Genomic DNA, 18,506 nt, shown 5'->3' with positions numbered 1-18,506 from the left:
GGTGGGTGGGCAGTGGTAGTGGCAGGTGTTATCCCAGCATTGAGCTTCAAGTAGTTGCCTCCTCTTTGAGGAGACACAGGTGATCTGACCTGGTTCTCTTTGCTGGTTTGGACTAGCTGGTTTATTTTGGGAGCAGCAGGCTCCAGTCACTAATCATCACTCTGTACCCTCCATTCTATAGTTCTCTAATAGTACACCACCTGTGGATGCCAACTCTATGTATCCTTTATCCAGCACAGTGCCTGGTCTCCAAAACTCCTGATGTTGGCATGTGCGTCTGTGAAGGATTTTATGGAGCAGCCTCCTCCCAACTCCTGCAAGGGCTGTAGTGCTCTGGTATCACTGCAAACACTGCTCAATTAGAGTTTTTTCCTATCCCTTTCTTCTGGGCAATTCCCACTGGTGTGTACTGCAGTAGTCTGTTTTTCTTTCAGGGGTTATTAGCTTTGGCTACAATCTGGTTGTGAGTATATGGAGGAAGCCAGCCTGGCCTCTTCACTCTGCCACCATCTTGCCGGATTCTGCTTCCATCCATTTTGCACTTCATTTTGAAGCGCTCTTCCTCCCCTCAGTTTTGTGTTACTACTCTCAATTGAACATTAAAACCAATTCTATACTTTTTCCCCCCTCAGATTTTCAAAAGCCAAATGGGGAAGTATCTTCTAATACAAAACCTGATGCCTGTTAAGCTCCTTTATGAGCTGGTTATGTTACAGGGCAGGGAGAGGGGCAGCCCAAATCCCACAAACCTGCCTATTCTAAATGGGTTCTGCCATCCACCGCATCAACACAAAACATTAGACTTTAATGGGAAGGAACTTTAATACAACTAGGAAACAATACAGGAAAGGCAAAGAATCTAGTTTCTAAATCAAGCACCCAAAGTTACCCGTCCCCTCGTGGTAAAACTCCATCCAAATGGGATTGGCCCAGAGCCTGCCACAAGTCCAAAGCAGAAAAGGGACCCACAGAAAAGGGTCAGAAACAACCAGACAAGCCCAGAAGGAAAAGAGCAAAATCAACATCAAGATAAAAGCTGCCATTGTCACCTCCCCACGGGTCTCACCCACATCTGTGTCACCCCGTCCACGACCAAAAGACAAGCACAGTTTCTTCACATGTCTCTCTATTCCATGTGCCTCCTCCAAGTCTCCTCCTGGCTCTCTATAGGGGCAGGAATGGACACAGTGCAGGTTTTCTAGGATCCCATGCAGAACGGGTAAAGGAGGAGTCAGAGTCCTCAGTGGTTTTTGCAGGTCTTTTATTGGGGTTCACCAGGCATATGGCAGGCAGGGGTGCTGGGGGGCCAGAAGGCTGGCAGTCCTCCCGTCCCCCAGCAAGTCTTCACTCTATCTGGGCTCTCCGGCGTTCTCTGCTTCTCTTGCTTCTCTCTCGGCTTCTCTTGCTTCTCTCTCGGCTTCTTGGCTTCTGCTGGCGTCCCCGTGACGCCGCCCTTAAAAGCCCAGTCTTAGCCCAGGTGAATCCCATCTACCTATGCCCACACCCTACTCCAGGTGCCCGCCATCAGGCATGCATTCAGGACCGCAAGGATCCATCATCTATCCTGATGGTGGGAGGGCAGAAAAGCCTGACATTTTTTCCTTACCCTACACTCTCCATCCTGCTTCCTTCCTTCTCAGTCTCCTCTGCAGCTTCTTCTCTCTCTGCTCAGCTCCACCCTCCATTTGGATGGGGCAGGGAACCTGGAACCTCCCCCTTTTCTGGGGACCACCCTGTTACAGTTATGCCATACATGGGCTTAAATAACCACATAGAAATAATTGCAAGCATCAGGTAATATATCCCTCTTGCTGTGTCAAATGTCTGCTGTCCACAATAGGGCTTAAAAGAAAGAAGGTTGTAAAGGCAGGACAAAACACAGTACAGGTTCTCTGATCCCATGCAGACCAGGTAAAGGAGGAGTCAGAGTCCTCAGTAGTTTTGCAGGTTTTTTATTTGGGGTTCACCAGGCATATGGCAGGCAGGGGTTCTGGCTGGGGGGCTGGCAGGCTGGCAGGCCTCCCAGCCCCCAGCAAGTCTTCACTCTATCTGGGCTTTCTGGAGTTGGTTCTGCTGCTTCTTGGCTTCTCTTTCGGCTTCATACTGCTGCTGCTGCTGCTACTGGTGCTGCTGGCGTCCCCCCATGACGCCGCCCTTAAAAAGCACAGTCTTAGCTCAGCTGAATCCCATCTACCTATGCCCACACCCTATTCCAGATGCCCGCCATCAGGCATGCATTCAGGATAAGAATCCATCATCTATCCTGATGGCGGAAGGGCAGAAAAGCCTGACATTTTCTTTACCCTACAGTCCACCCTCTCAGGGTTTTCTGCCATACAGTCTATATATATACAATTTTCTTATCAAACAAACAATGCAGCCATGGCCCACAAAAGCAAATACATCACAACAAAATACAACAGAACACAAATAAGTCCAGGCAGGGCCCCAACCAAGTGCAAAAGACAATTATTGGTACCAGCAGATAAGCCACCAAATCTGCTGCCGAAGGCACTGCTCATACAAGGAAGGGGAAATCACATCTACTATATCACACCAGGAGCCGTCAGGCTTCCTGGCCTTCTCTGGCTGTAGTCTCGGCTACAAGGCACACACAGCATCCACCCCCAGGATGCACTAGCTCTGGGATTGGCAATTTTATTCTGTTGGGGGTAATCGCCAATCCTCAGGGTTTCTGTCTGCAGTCGCTCCAACACTCGGCCTTCATGGCCACCAATGCGACTCGCAGACCCCTGCACTCAAGCCAACCCACTGCACAAGCACGTGGGTTGGGGACCAAAACTCTACATTTGGCTTGGGCTCCACCCCAAGCCACGTTCCCCACCCGTCCCCCAAGGACAGGTTCCTCAGCAACTCACCCTCGCTCAAGAATGAGCAGGGCATCACCCACAGGTGATTTTACGAGACTCACAGTTCTTCAGCATACTCAGGCTGCTTAACAGCCACTCAGGGCTTCTCAACTTAGCATCAGTACCAGCTTTTGCCTTCTCAGTTGGCTTTTCTCCTCCACCTGGCTGCTGGGCATAACAGGCTGTTTTTGGCCATCTAGGCCCACTGGCCACCCCCAGATTCCCATCTCCTGGGGTTTACAAACAAAACTGTTCCACCCCCAGGGTCCCAAAACATATCAACCTGTAAGGTCCTCTGCCTTCTGGCGGGATTGTCAGTCCAAGTTCGTCAGTCCATCAATTCATGTCCATTGGCCTCTCCCTGCTTCAGCAACGGTCTGCTGCCTCAGGGGTCATTGGCTGGTCCTTTCCGGTGTCGTTGTCTGGTCCTCGTGGGCGTCTCCTTCATGCCAGGTCCTGTCCTGCAGCTCCTGGACAGTGTCTACCTTCTGTACTGCCATGGCGCCTCCAGCATCGTCACAGGCACACAGTCTGTTCTCCTTAGTCCCTCCAGGTCTTTGGAGGGCTCCATACCCGTCTGCATGGATCTTGCCGACTTACGCCAATTGTTTTTTTTATTTATTTATTTATTTATTTATTTTAATAGAGGCATGCTTTATTTATTTATTTGTTTTTTTTTTTTTTGTTTATACATGCACTGGGTACAGTCAGAAGCACGGGAGGGTGAGAGAATTCACCAGAGCCAGAGCGGGGAGCAGAGCAGGCAGAAGGACCGAAGTACACTGCTGAGGGGAGCAGCGGGCAGCAGGAGAGGTCTGCGCGCCATGTGGGACCCTCCTCCAGTGGCCGGGAGCAGCCGGGGATCGAACCGGCGCCGCAGAGGCCGCGGGCAGCTTCGCAACCCAGCGCTCAACCGCTGCGCCACCGGGGAGGCCCTCGACTTACGCCAATTGTAAGGGCCGGACTGGCCACAGTGCAGGTTCTCTGATCCCATGCAGACTGGGTAAAGGAGGAGTCAGAGTCCTCAGTAGTTTTGCAGGTTTTTTATTTGGGGTTCACCAGGCATATGGCAGGCAGGGGTGCTGCCTGGGGGACTGGGAGGCTGGCAGGCCTCCCAGCCCCCAGCAAGTCTTCACTCTATCTGGGCTCTCTGGAGTTGGTTCTGCTGCTTCTCGGCTTCTCTTTCGGCTTCATACTACTGCTGCTGCTGCTACTGGTGCTGCTGGCGTTCCCCCGTGACGCCGCCCTTAAAAAGCACAGTCTTAACTCAGCTGAATTCCATCTACCTATGCCCACACCCTATTCCAGGTGCCCGCCATCAGGCATGCATTCAGGATAAGAATCCATCATCTATCCTGATGGCGGAAGGGCAGAAAAGCCTGACATTTTCTTTACCCTACAAAGGTTTAGCTCATGATTCTGGAGGCAAATATGTCTGTTCAAATACTGGCTTCCATTTTACAGCTGCATGCTTTTGTGCATATTGATTACTCTGAGTCACGCTTTTTCTATCTTTTAAATGGGGATAACGCTTTTTCTATCTTTAAAATGGGGACAATGCCAAGTCAGGGCTAGCCGCTTGACTTGTCTCTTTCCATTAAAAAAAAAAGAAAAAGAAAAAGCAGATACTAATGAAAACTGATTTTCTTTAAACTCCGACTAGGAGTCTCTGCAGAAGTAAACTTCCTCACACCAGTGCTTCTCATTTGGCGACTAATTTCTTTTGGAGGTGACCCAAGACCCCTTGCTTCTGGTCTCTCTGGCAGTTCAGGGCGGGAGGTAAGAAGTAGACCCAGCATGCAAAATGCTCAGAACAGCCTGGCACTCAGGAAGCGCTTAGTAAATGGCAGCTGATAATGCGTGAGAAAGAAAGGTACTCGAGTTGGAGTCCTGGCTCCTCTACTAACTGGCTGGGTTAAATGGGTAGTGCTTTCCCCCTGTATGAATTAGCATACTAGATGCATTCTAGGACCTTGGGCGACTCGGATTTTCTAGGCATCCGCGGAAACGCACGACAGAGGGACAGACTGGCCACGGTGCACCCAGGCCCAACGCCCGCACCTGCCCAACCCCACCCGGAAGGTTCCACGAGAACCAGGAGGTGGGCGGGGGCGCACCGGAGGAGTGGGCGCCACGCACAGCACCTGCGTTCCTCATTGGCTCCGCGAGCGCTGGGTTATGACGCCACCCGCGTGAGCCGCGCCTGTAAAAGGGGGCGTGCTCCGCTCCAAAAGAGGAGGCAAGATGGCGGCGTCCGTAGGCCAGAGGTGTCTGAGGTGCTTGCGCGGGACTATGCCGCGGCGGAGCAGGTACAACTGCGCGTAGAGGCGACCTTGGGATGGGGGCAGCCGAGGCCAAACCCTGAGCAAGAGAGAGAAACTATTTCTCCTTCGCAGACTTGCCCTGAGGAGAACTCGAGTGGAGACGGAGTCACCTTCATCTCGAGCTCCAGAGCAGGTGCGGCTACCGCCGCGGAGAAAAGTCCAGGTGTAGTTAGAGTCTGGTCCGACTTTTTTGAGCCCTCTCTCGCTCTGCCCTTTCTAGCTCCGTGGGAAGGGCTGATGCACAGGGGATCTGAAAACCACATGGGATAGGCTATGTTGCAACCCCCGTCCCCGCCCGAGGCGAGGCAGGGCTGGACGCCTTGTTCTCAGGGATTTATGTTTCTGGAAGGGGCAGCGTGATGTACGAAGAGCCCTGAATGGGAATCCGGCGACTTTCACTTCGGAGTTTGCTCTTTGAAGATAGGAGTTTGGAGCCGGTAATGTCAAAAGTCTTGCGGAATTGGGGTCATGGCTACTCCGGTGATTCCCAATTCTTATTTTCTTAGAGCTGAAAGAGACCTAAGGGGTCATCTAAGTCTAGCTTTTTGGACTTGGGAAAATTGAGGCCCCGAGAGAGGGAGGATCTTGCTCAGTTTAACCGAGCAAGTTAGTAGCAGAGCCAAGGCTGGAACTTCTTTCTCCTGCCAGTCAGCTCCTTTCCAGGGCAGTCTACCGTGAGGACATTTATTATTTAAAGATAGGCTGGGAGTGTTTGGACTTTAGGAAAATGGATTGAATGTTGGATATCTTCTACACCGAGTCAGCTGCTCAGTGTCATTTCAAAGAACTAAGGTTTAAGAGTTGCAAGGTTACTTTGTGATTTTGTTAGTGTTGACCAAAACTTGCGCTGTAATTATAAGTAGCTTATTGTAATTTGGGGAGGTAAAAAGGGCGCTGGATTTGGACTGAAAGGGAACAGAAACATCACTGGCCCTTGCCCATCTTCACTCTCCACCATTAACTCTTCAGAATTGGTGTAGCTCTCCCAAGACGGGCTCTGCGATGTGGTGATAATAATTTATGGTTTGGACAGGAGGGTCTCTGTGGTTTCTATGTTATTATGGCTGTGCTGTTTATGAGTCAGCCAAGAATTCATCTAAATTATGTCATGAGTTGGAAAGACTGAAAACATTCCTAAAATATTTTTTTTTTTTATAGAGGCATGTTTATTTATTTGTTTGTTTGTTTTGTTTATACATGCACTGGGTACAGTCAGAAGCACGGGAGGGTGAGAGAATTCACCAGAGCCAGAGCGGAGAACAGAGCAGGCAGAAGGACCGAAGTACACTGCTGAGGGGAGCAGCGGGTGGCAGGAGAGGTCTGCGCACCATGTGGGACCCTCCTCCGGTGGCCGGGGAGCAGCCGGGGATTGAACCGGTGCCACTGAGGCTGCGGGCAGCTTCGCAACCCAGCGCTCAACCGCTGCGCCACCGGGAAGGCCCCCCTAAAATATTTTTTAAATGATGGTGAGGAGGATGGATTCATGCGCCATCATTTAAAAAGGGAGAGAAAAAGGTCATACTTTAGTACCAGTGTAGGTAGATAAAACTGAATTTATTTATTTAAAAAAAAGATTTATTTATTATTTATACAAGCACTGGGTACAGTCAGAAGCGCGGGAGGGTGAGAGAATTCACCAGAGTCAGAGCAGGGAGCAGAGCAGGCAGAAGGACTGAAGTACACTGCTGAGGGGAGCAGCGGGCGGCAGGAGAGGTCTGCGCGCCATGTGGGACCCTCCTCCGGTGGCCGGGGAGCAGCCGGGGATCGAACCAGCGCTGCAGAGGCTGCGGGCAGCTTCACAACCCAGCGCTCAACTGCTGCGCCACCGGGGAGGCCCTAAAACTGAATTTAGAGCTGAAAGAGACCTGATGGGTCAGACCCATCAGGTCTCTTTCATTTGGGTACAATACAAACTCTTAATTTTCTCTTATGTAGAAAAAAGATAGAAACTACATTTATTTTCAGAAAGCCCAAAAGGCTGCATTTTCGTTAATTTAAGGACAGCAGTGTCTATAAGACAGATGAAGCCCTCATTGCAGAGATTTTTTTTTAATAAGAGGGTGATAGGGCCTCCCCGGTGGCGCAGCGGTAGAGCGCTGGGTTGCAAAGCTGCCCGCGGTCTCGGCGGCGCCGGTTCCATCCCCGGCTGCTCCCTGGCCACCGGAGGAGGGTCCCACATGGCGCGCAGACCTCTCCTGCCGCCCGCTGCTCCCCTCAGCAGTGTACTTCGGTCCTTCTGCCTGCTCTGCTCCCCGCTCTGGCTCTGGTGAATTCTCTCACCCTCCCGCGCTTCTGACTGTACCCAGTGCATGTATAAACAAAACAAACAAACAAGCAAACAAATAAATAAAGAAAAACATGCCTCTATTAAAAAAAAAAAATCTTAAAAAAAAAAAAAAAGAGGGTGATATATGACAGGTGGTAGAACAAAGAGAAATCAGCATTTTGAGTGACAATTTGAGTGACATGTTTCCCAAATTTATTTGTTAAAAGAATGGAATGAATGTTTTTAGAAACATTCCCAGATATTCCTCAACCTTGATGCCAAATTCACATTTAGTAGCAGTTGGTTGGGGCTCTGGCAGCTGTGTTGTTTTTTCTTTTTAACAAATGCCCCAAGTGATTCCTAGGTTTAGGCAAGTATAGACATGGTACCTGGGGAGTGGTTGCTTGTGCAAAGCTAATATTCCAAAATATTTGACACCCCTCCTACTGCAAACTACAGGAACCATGTGGGGATGGGGAGAGGTGGGTGGGGAAAAGAGAGGAATGAAAAGGTTCTTGAAGGAGACCTTGTGTTTAAAAATTTTATAATTAAAAAAATACATAATTTATTGAAGAGGAAACACTAGTAAATACAAGGTAAGATGCAAGATAAAACCTTTAAGAGGTCTGCCAGTTCATGTTTAGAACTTTCACAACTTTAGAAAGTAGGAGAGACATGTTACCATTAGTTGCAATGTTAAAAATGTTTTATAATTATAATAGAGTGAACTCTGGTCATAGAGAATGGATATCAACATCCCAGTGTGCCAGCCGAATATCAATGCTGTTACTTTTAATAATAGTAATTAATAGGTGCCAGGCTTAGGATTTTACATGATTGTATCACATACTCCTAATGAGCTAAATCCTGTTAAAGGTGGAGAAACTGAGGGAGGCTTAGAATTAGTTTAGAATTTTCCCAAGGTCACGTTGCTAGTAAGTGGCAGAACCGGGATTTGAGGCACACATCAGACTTGATGCTTAAACATGGACTTTAATCACCTGCTTGCAGGATGCCCACATGAGTTCGCCTTGTAGCAGGGAGTGCTGATTGAGTTTATCTGTTCATTTCTCTGGGATTTTGTCTCACTGAGAAGATTGACAAAACCCTGCATCATCGAGGGATAGCAGGCAGTAAACAAATAAGTGAACTTATAAATCTATTCTTTGCAGATAATAGGAAGTGCAATGAAGGAAAACGAAGGAAGGTACTAGAGTTTCCTGAAGAGGAAACATTTGAGCAAAGAACTCAAATGGTGAAGGAGTGAGTCACATGGTGGGGTGTGCCCAGTAGAGTAAACAGCACATGCTTTAATGTAGAAGGGGGTATAGGTGTGGTGTGTACAAGGCGTGTCGAGAGGAATGAGTGAGGAGCAGAGGGAAAGCAGCAGAGATCTGAGAGGTCAGCAGGTACCAATTACATCAAATCCAGTCTGCTGTTTTGAAAAGTTCATTGGCTGTTTTGTGGTGAATCGGATATAGAAGACCACGCATTGAACCGGGGAGAACAGGATGTCACAGTCATCTAGTCAGTCATCAGGTGGCTTGGGCTAGGGTGAGAAAAGATGAGTGATGGGCAGGATTGAATATATTCTGAATGGAGAGTCTTGCCAGTGGATTGAATTTGGGTAGTGATAAAGGATTTCCGGATGTGTCCTAGGGTTTTCACCTGTGCAGTTGGGTAAATGGCGGTCCCTTTTTCTGAGGTGGCACATTAATTATAGTAACGCTGCCTCTATAATGGGTAAACCAGTGATTTAACACAGTAGAAGTGTATGTCTTGCTCTTGTAAAGCCTTCATGGGTGCTCCTGATTGGCAGGACAGCAGTGATTCATGGACCTAGTCTCCAGTCATCTGTTTTGTTTTTTTTTTAAGGTTTATTTTTTTATTTATACAAGAACCGGGGTACAGGCCAGATGTGCGGGAGGGTGAAAGGATTCATCAGAGATAGAGCAGGGAACAGAACAGGCAGACTGACTGAAATACACTGCTGAGGGGAGCAGCAGGAGAGACAGGAGAGGTCTGCCGCGCCATGTGGGTATCTCCCTGGCTGGCCGGGATCGAACCCGCACTGCAGAGGCTACAGACAGCTTAACAGCCCTGCGCTCAACCGCCTGCGCCACCAGGGAGGCCCTCCAGACATCTTTAACACATGTTTTTGCAATGTCTGTATCAAGTAGGCTGAAAGGGGGAAGTCTGTAGTAGATGCCTGGGAAGCCTGAATGGTCCTCACATTGGTAAAAACTCGATTCCATGACCGCACCCTGTTGTGGGGGGATCTGGGAAGAAAAGGAAGCTGATTTGATAAACATCTGATTAGCCTCTGGACTAGTCTGGGGCAGCAGCAAGTTGAGGGTGTAGTATAAGAGAAGATTGGTTAGGCTTTTACACTGCTGTCCTCTGTGGCTATCACCTGTGGTCTTGAATGCAGGAGGTGCTTGGGCTCAGGGCGCTCATGTCTGATTGTGGACACCTGGAGTATGGTGCGGGCATGCATAAGTGGGTACAGCTGCGTTTTGAGGCTGAGGCTATAAGGGCAGCATCATTCAGACAGCTGTGGTGAAATGGCTGCAATAGGATGAAACTACAAAGCCAGAGAGCCCAAAGTGAAAGAGTGAAGATTGCTGGGGGCTGGGAGGCCTGCCAGCCTCCTGGCCTGGCCCTCTGATCTCCCTGCCTTGCTTGCTGTGGGCTTGCCCCGTAACAGTTGGCGTAGAAAGAGCATTAAAGCCTGAAAAAAACCACTGAGAGATCCTTTATCCATCTGCGCAAATTGATAGAGAACCTGCCCTGTGCTTCCTGTTGCAAAAAGGGGAGTGTCAGGAATTCTGCTTTTGACAGTTTCAGTGTAAGATGACACAAAGTGGGGATGTTGGGTAGCCAGTTGGAAATATGGATCTGGAGGTCTGTGAAGGAGCAGTGAGGAACTCATCATGGTGTTGCCGTTTAGAGTGATGAAATTGGACCAGCATCTCTAGGAAGGGCATAGACAGAGAAGTAGGAACCATGGCAATACTTCGAAGTCAGAAAACAAAGGAGAATCCACAAAGGAGACTGAGGTGAGACCAGAGGTATGAGGAAAGGGTCCTGGAAGCCAAGTGAGGAATGTGTTTCAAAAAGGAGAAAAGAGATCTCTAGTGGCAAATGCTGCTGAGAGATCAGGTAACATGAGACCCAAGAAATGTGTGTTGGTAGCATGGAGGATATTGAAGACTTCAACAGGAAGGGGCGTGATAGGAGGAAAAGCCTTGGTTGAATGAGATTAACAGTGGGAGGTGAGGAAGCAGCTACAGTGAACATGGTTTTTTTTAAGAGCTGGTGAAGAAGAAGAGCAAAAGAGTGGAATGGGAACTAGAGAAGGATATATGATTGACAGCGTGCTATGTAAGATCATTCGGCATTTATATGGGGAGAGGAAAGATCTAGTAATTCAAGACAATGGTGCATTGCCATGTATGTATTTTAGGGCTGGGGCTGCAGCAGTGTATAAGAAAACCCAACTCTGTGCTTTCAGGCAGCAAAGAGGGAAGACCCATGTCCAAAACCAACTGCCTGAGTGCAGTGCTTCCTGGTATAGTGGATAAACACAAATGGGAGTGAGTGTTGCTCACTGGCCTTTAGGGGTGACAGTTATCATGGTCCCATGCTTTTTCTCCATGCAGACCTATTTGTCGGTGGGAAGATCAGGTTTATCACATTAGCCATATTTGTTTCATGCTGCAAGAGAATATTTTTATATTAAAGAAATTTCAGGCAAAAAAAAAAAAATGAAGGTTTCGATATATGATAATGTTCACAGGAAACCAAGGTAGACATTAGCTGCTAAATACCCATGAAAGTAAATATCGTATAAAAGTTGTAAATGCAGTTCCATTTTCCACATAAAAAGCAATATAGATATTTATAATAAATTAGTACTTCTTAAATAAAGGGCTCCAAAGAAAAAAAAGAAATGCTTACTGACAAGAATACAGTTTCTTTATTGCAGGTCAATATTTGGGGAAACTGAAATGTTACCTGAATTGAAAGTGACATTTGTCCTTTGATTAACTAAAAAATTCATTGATGCTTTACTTGCTGGCATAGCCATTTGATACTATTCAGTTTCCCTGGGTGAAGAGGAGACAAGAGAAACTGAGTCAGAAATAATATTTTCTTAGAGCATGAAGCTATGAAAGTAATTTTTTTTTTTCCAGGAATGTTTGAAACCTATTCTGTCCAAGTAGTTTTTGTGGCAAAAGTAGGCACAAAAGATATTCAAAAATGCTAGATCCATACTTGACATAGATTGGGCTTTCCATACTTGGCATAGATTAGAATAGTTCAGGCATGGTTGGTTTGTGTAATTCCCCCCCCCCCAGGTCATTTAAAATGTATAATTTCCACGTGCTGAAATCTTAGATTCCTTAATGAGCCAGGGCTAGGTGTTTGCAGGCTGTGTCAACGCTTCTGCGGTGCGGAGACGTAGACTTTGTGGGGGAGCACCAGTGCTGCTGCTGATTGTGATCTTGTGCTTATTTGAGGAAAAAAAATTAACTTTTTATTGTGAAATAGTTTCAGATTTGCAGAAAAGCTATAAAAGTAATACATAGGATTCTTGAATGCGCTTCACCCAGAATCACCAAATGTCGACTATTTGCCTTTTTTCATTCCCTCCCTCCCTCCCCTTGGCCCTTCCTTCTTCCCCTACTCACTCACGTATGTATAGTAATAATATATTTTTCTCTGAAACGCTTGCTGCCCCTGTACTTTTAAGTATTGCAGCCTTTTTCTTACAGGGACATTTTCTTACATAACCGCAGCACAGTGGTCAAAACTAGGCAATTAACATTGACACAATACTGTTATAGAATCTATAGACTATTCAAAATTTGCCAAATGATCCACTAATTTTTGTAATTAAAAAAAAATGTTTTAATGGTTCATTTTCGCTTGGTTATAGCCTCCTTCACTGTGAAAACACTGTCCTCAACCATTTCTCACAATCCTTGTGGAAGCTGCCTCTCAGAGTCTTTTGCACAAGTAAGTAATGATCAGTGGTGGCTGTGCCTTCATTTGTCCATCCGTAAATTGGGATAAACATTCCTATGTGAGAATGAAATGATGTGCTGCGAGAGCCTGCATGTGTTTATCATGGAGCAGTAGCTGGCTATTACCTCATCCTTTTTACTGACTGTGTGGTGCTCATCGTATGCCAGTACTGTTTGGTGGGACATTGAAGTGGTTTCTGATCCTTTTCTACTTCAGACAATTGTGTGGTAACATAATCTTTGGGCATCTTCAGGATAAAATTTCAGTGGTAGAATTGTTGAATCAAAAGGTTTATGTATTTTATAATTTGATATTTAGGCCAAATTGCTCTTCAAAGAGGTCGTCCCACTTCACACTCAAGAAGTACATATGCATACATCAGTTTCCCACACGTTCACCAGCACTGTGGGTTATAAACTTTTATTTTTTTTAATTTTAAAATTTTTTTGGGGGGGACCCTCGCCGGTGGCTGGGGATCGAACTGGCGCTGCAGAGGCTGCGGGCAGCCTCGCAATCTAGTGCTCAACCGCTGTGCCACCAGGGGGGGCCCTGGATTATGAACTTTTAAAACCTGTTAAGCAGCTATTTGAACCCATAAAAAATGTGTGTATTTATTACATAAATATCTTTTTATCATACTGCTATTTTTAACTGTCTAATAACAGTACTGTGGGAATAAAATGAGAGGTTAATGAGAACAAAAATAGTAGTTAATAGGAGCACATCTGGGTGTTACTTATTTAGTGAGGAGTTGCTTGCTGCAACATGTAGGAATCATAGGAAGGAGAACCTCAAAAATAGGGCCATACTTGGGTCTGCTGAAAAGCAACCACTGTGCTTTCATGAAATGATAGACCCAACCCAGGTGGTCAGGAGAGGAGCGCGCTCTGCTCACTGCTTCCTGTTGGAAAGTTTAGCAAGCCTTTGAGGATGGAAGACCAAGCCCCATAACTAGAAGAAAGGTCGGTGGACCGGAAAACATGGAGTCGGCTGAGACTAGCCGTTCTCGGGTGCTGTCAGTGCAAGGAGGATACAATAGTTCTTTCCTTACCAGAAATTTTAGAAAGAGAAAAAGTTTCTTGCCTTTTGACAAGTCTTTATTGGCCAGAGGCAGAATGTCTAGTGGAAGGGTCCACTGGGAATAGTTAAAAAGGTGGGAGAGGTGAATGGTGGCCACACTTGCACATTAGAAAAAGAAACAGCAGTAACAAAAACCAGGTGTGGAGACAGTGATGGAGGAAACAGGACAATTTCCTCTCATTGGAAACCAAAGGCAAGACAAGGCTATGCTCTTTGGTTTTACACAGACTGATGAGAATTCAGATCTTGAAATCTTGAATTGCTAACAGCTTTATTGTCGTTTCATTTGTGTGTCGTTAAACATACCCTATTAAATATGCAATTCAGTGGTTTTAAGTAATTCAGTTACAAAACCATCACCACTAATTTTCGAACATTTTCATTCCCTGTCCCGGCCTTCTCTCCCTTGCTTCCCCCCCCATAACAACACTTAACCCATTAAGCGGTTGCTGTGCATTTCTTCCTGACCCCCCGCTGCTAGCAGCCACGAGTCTACTTCACGTCTCTATCGGTTTTCCTGTACTGGAAGCGTCATGTAAATGGAATTAGACAGTATGCATCCTTTTGTGACTGGCTTCTTTCGCACATTGTAGCATGTGTCAGTACTTCCTCTTTGTTATCAAATAGTACTCTCTTCGTGAGGATGTACCGCATCTTGTTTTTTTTCATTCATCAGTTGATGGACATTTGGATTATTACCACTTTTTGGCTATTATGAATAATGCCGGTATTGAAAATTCATGCCTAAGTTTTCATGTAAATGAATGTTTTCAATTCTTTTAGATATACATCTACGAGCAGAATTGTTGGACCATATGGCAGTTTCATGTTTAATTTAAGGAACTAACAAACTGGTTTTCAAATTGGCTGCCCCAGTTTATAATCCCAGCAGCACTATGTGAAGAGTCATGCATCCTTGCCAATACTTATCTTTTATTCTAACCATCCTAGTGGGTGTGGCATAGTCTCATTGTGGCTTTGATTTTCATTTCCCTGATTACTTGTGATCTTGTTTTGGTGATGTAGCAAAATACCACAGACTGACTAGTTTAAACAGTAGAAATTAATTTCTCATGTTTTGAAAGGTCCTCGATCAAGGTGTCGATTGTGTTCTTCTATGGGCTGTGAGATAGAATTTGTCCCATGTCTGACTTCTAATGGATTGCTGGCAATCTTTGGCTTTCTTGGTCTTTAGAAACATTATCCTGATCCCTGCTTTCATTCTCATGTAGCCTTCTGTGTGTCTGTGTCCAAATTGTTCTTTTTTGTATGGATACTAGTTAATCCTATGGTTAGGATCCATCATAATGACCTTATTTTAATTTTTATTTTATTTATGCATATAAGAACTAGGATGTAGGCTAGAGGTGCAGGGGGTGAAAGGATTCAACAGACAGAGTGGGGAGCAAAACAGGCAGATCTACTGAAACGTACTGCTGAGGGGAGTAGTGGGTGAAACAGGAGAGGTCTGCTGCGCCATGTGGGTAGTTCCCTGGCTGGGGATAAAACTCATGCAGCAGTGGCTGGCGATAGCTTGATAGCGCTGACTTTCACCCCTGTGCCACCAGGGAGACCCCTTATTTTAATTCGATTACCTCTGTAGAGACCTGATCTCCAAATAAGGTCATATAGTCTAAGGTACTATGGGGTAGTTAGGACTTCACCATAAGAATTTTGGAGGGACACAGTTCAGCCTATAATAGTTGAGCATCTTTTCATGTGCTTATTGGCCACTTCTATATCTTCTTTGAAAAAATGTCTATTCAAATCCTTCATATATTTTTAAATGGGGTCATTATCTTTTTATTGTTGAGTTATAAGAGCTTAGGAGATTTTGTACTTGACAATACTAGTGTTCAATCAGAATTGGACCTGAGTTGTAAAAGTGAGGTCAAAGTCCTGGCTGTGAAATGGTCCCGGCTTCCAGTCCTGTACCCGTTGGTGGCCAACTGGGCAATCTTGGTTATTTTCTTGATCTCTTTGTGATTCATGTGTCTATCATAAATTCTGTCACTGTGGTGGCAGTCGAGATTATGTTGTATTCATAGGAAAGATGTGTGCCCCTTACTTACTGACACAATTTGGAGACAGAAGCATTTTAGAAGTGACTCAGGGTTGCCCTGCCTGTCAGAGCACATCCCTTCAGGTTACAGTCACCTTTACTGAGTTTCTAAGGTGCACTGATGTTTCCTGACCCTTCTGTTGGTGCTGTGTTTGTGTGACTCATCCCTACCCCTTCTCTCCAGCTCAGAACTTCTCTATTTTTTGTTACAGATGCCAGAAAAGTCCACACTGCCCCTCCTCGATCCTTGTTCATGCTGCGCCCCCTGCGCCTTCTGTTTGTGACCGGCAGTGGGTACGCAGGCTACCGACAGTATGAGAAGTACAGGGAACAAGAACTGGAGAAGCTGGGATTGGAGATTCCACCCAAACTTGCTGGTCACTGGGAGGTAGGAATAAGGTGGAACCACCTGGAGTTCTTATTCAGCATAACTGTCACTTTTGAAACTGCCCCACTGATGAAATGTTTGAAAAAGTGAATTGTACTTTCATGGAGCTTATGTCTCCAAGTGACATTTTGGCCAGATACAGAAGTACATACCTTCGGCATTGAATCAGGCTCTCCTGACTTACCTTTGGGTAGAAATTCCTGCTGCTGAAATCCTCGAGAGTTCATGCCTGCTGTCAGGGCTGGCGTGCTGGCCATCATGCCCTTCTTAGTCGGAGCAGGAGCTGAAATGGTTTGGCTTTTGTGATGTGGACTAGTTCTCACCAGGAACCAGACTGAGATAATCAACTTCCTTTATCATTATTGCTCAGAACACTCCCCCTTGATGGGGGATGGGCAGGGTCATAGAACTGTGCAGGCACGGCACATAGTGAATGGTCTTACTCCTTTGTGCTAGGGACACCGCCTAAATCAGTTAAACATTCAGTAAATATGAAATGGAATAATAAGGTGTAAGTTTTAAAATGACCTTATCAGTTATGGCTTTTTTTTTTTTTTTAAAGATTTACTTATTCATGCATACAAGAGCTGGTATACAGGCCAGAGACACGGGTGTGTGTGTGTGTGTGTGTGTGTGTGTGTGTGTGTGTGTGTGTGTGTGTGTGAGAGAGAGAGAGGATTTACCAGAGACAGAGCGGGGAACAGAACAGGCAGACTAACTGAAACACATCGCTAAGGGGAGCAGCGGGTGAGACAGGAGAGGCCTGTTTCGCCATGTGGGTTTATCCCTGGCCGGCCAGGAACTGAACTCGTGCTGCGGAGGCCTCAGATTGCCTCATAGTGCGGTGCTTAACCCCTTGCACCACCAGGGAGGCCCTGACCTTTTTTTGGACACCATTTAACAAAATGCAAGAGGACAAACTCACCTTTATTTTTTGGCTTGTCAGTAAGTTTAAGTCCTTGAGAGGTACAGCGTCATGCAGATTCTGTGTCCTGTGCCCTTGGCAGGAAGGCTGCTTTGGAATTTGGCCTGAACTAGGTGGCTTCCCCAGGCACGAGTTGCCTTTCCCCAGATGACTCTAGTTTCATTCAGTTTGCCGCCAGGAGTTACTGTGGTGTTGTTTGCTTTGTACATGGAAACACTTCTCTTGCCTAGATTGCATTCTGTTTCATCTCAAGTATAAACACCTTCTCTTCTAAGAAGAGCTGTGTGTTCCCTCTGGTTCTGGAGACCTCACTTGTAGCCAGAAAAAATGGCCTCGAACCAGAGCCTTCCAGCCATATTTTAGAAATCCTGCTCGCAGCAGGCCTTAGTTATTCGCCCCCATGTTCGGCCTCAGTGATAATGAAAAATATGAAACGTTAATAGGCCCTGATAGCCTCGAAAAAGTCTCTACTTTCACCCTTTATGTATTTGGACTGCTGCAATTTGGGTGACCTCAGCCACTCCATATCACAATTCAGCTAAATCAGTGGCCAGGTCCTGAGGGGAGCCCCAGCCATGCTCCCTCATAGCTGTGTGACCTTGGGCACATCACTGTCCACCTGGTCCTCTGTTTTCTATCAGATAGCACATTGGATTGGAATATGACGTGATTTTCTTCCAGCTCTAACAGTTTACCTGGAATCTTTGTTGACGTTGACATTATAGGCGCTCTTCAAAACCCCTGTTTTGAATTTTCATTTAATTCCTCTTCCTCCAAGAGAATCAATCCTCTGTAAGGATTTCAGTTTAGTTCTGACCATCCTGCGACTCAGTCTACTGGCTGTACAGATCCAGATGGGACCTTTTCCAAAGAAATACCTTTCTACATGCCGATGTGCCTACCCTTTGGCATGTTCAGAACACTTGGGTTTTATAATAACCTATCTTAGACAAGAGAAAAAGGTTTTACACAACCTTTTGGTGAAGAGTAGCTGCATAGATGTGGGCCACACTCTCAGAGTATGCTGTACTCTGTTTATTTCCCACGACCTATGACTTCTATAAACATACCCTGTGCTTTCAGACAAGTGAAGTACTTGTTAGACTGTGATTATATGATCCCACTCAAGTGTTACAACCAAGCTGGCTTCTCTCTGACTCTACCGATTTGACAGACTGACTCACCCTGTGACGAGCTCACACTGTCAGCAAATTCCTACCCGTTTCAAAGATATCCCAAGAGAATTTAAATTTGAAAGAAATTTGCTACCACCAAAATCATCAGAGACGTATGTCAGTAGTTTTTAACTTCTACCATTTGAGAGTGGGGATTACTGCCATGTATGAATTAACACGTGACAGATGATAGATTGTAAAGAGGATAGCATTGATTGATTTATAAATTCTGGGGTCTGGATAGTGACAGGACACTGGAGCAGAGGGCCTAGAGCAGCAGGTGGTCTCAAACCCCTTTTGGTAGAAAGCAGCACTTAAGCTAGATACTGTTCTTTTGTTTGAGTAAAATGGCCACAGAACCCGGATTTCTACGTAGGATACCAAC

At 46.1% G+C, this 18,506-nt stretch overlaps 1 protein-coding gene and 1 pseudogene across 4 annotated transcripts in view; one reads left to right on the top strand and one right to left on the bottom strand.

The window, feature by feature from the left end:
- Positions 1 to 5,096: 5,096 nt before the first annotated feature.
- The window catches only part of PISD (phosphatidylserine decarboxylase), a 33,212-nt gene continuing 19,802 nt past the window's right edge, over positions 5,097 to 18,506 (top strand). For 3 of the 4 annotated variants that reach the window (XM_037510946.2, XM_037510948.2, XM_054695267.1), the window contains exons 1-3: positions 5,097 to 5,179; positions 12,403 to 12,482; positions 15,846 to 16,021. In XM_037510946.2, the coding sequence (XP_037366843.1) occupies positions 5,115 to 5,179; positions 12,403 to 12,482; positions 15,846 to 16,021 (321 nt within the window). In that variant the 5' untranslated portion in view covers positions 5,097 to 5,114. Of the gene's footprint in view, positions 5,180 to 12,402; positions 12,483 to 15,845; positions 16,022 to 18,506 lie in introns of those variants that run through there. The other variant, XM_037510947.2, reaches the window with a different exon arrangement.
- On the bottom strand, positions 16,953 to 17,335 carry LOC119244866 (60S ribosomal protein L35a-like; annotated as a pseudogene).

Source organism: Talpa occidentalis, unplaced genomic scaffold (genome assembly GCF_014898055.3).
Source record: "Talpa occidentalis isolate TD23 unplaced genomic scaffold, MPIMG_talOcc4v2.1 talOcc4.14, whole genome shotgun sequence".
NCBI classification, from domain to species: Eukaryota; Metazoa; Chordata; class Mammalia; order Eulipotyphla; family Talpidae; genus Talpa; species Talpa occidentalis.
This window is presented reverse-complemented; position numbering and strand designations above follow the sequence as displayed.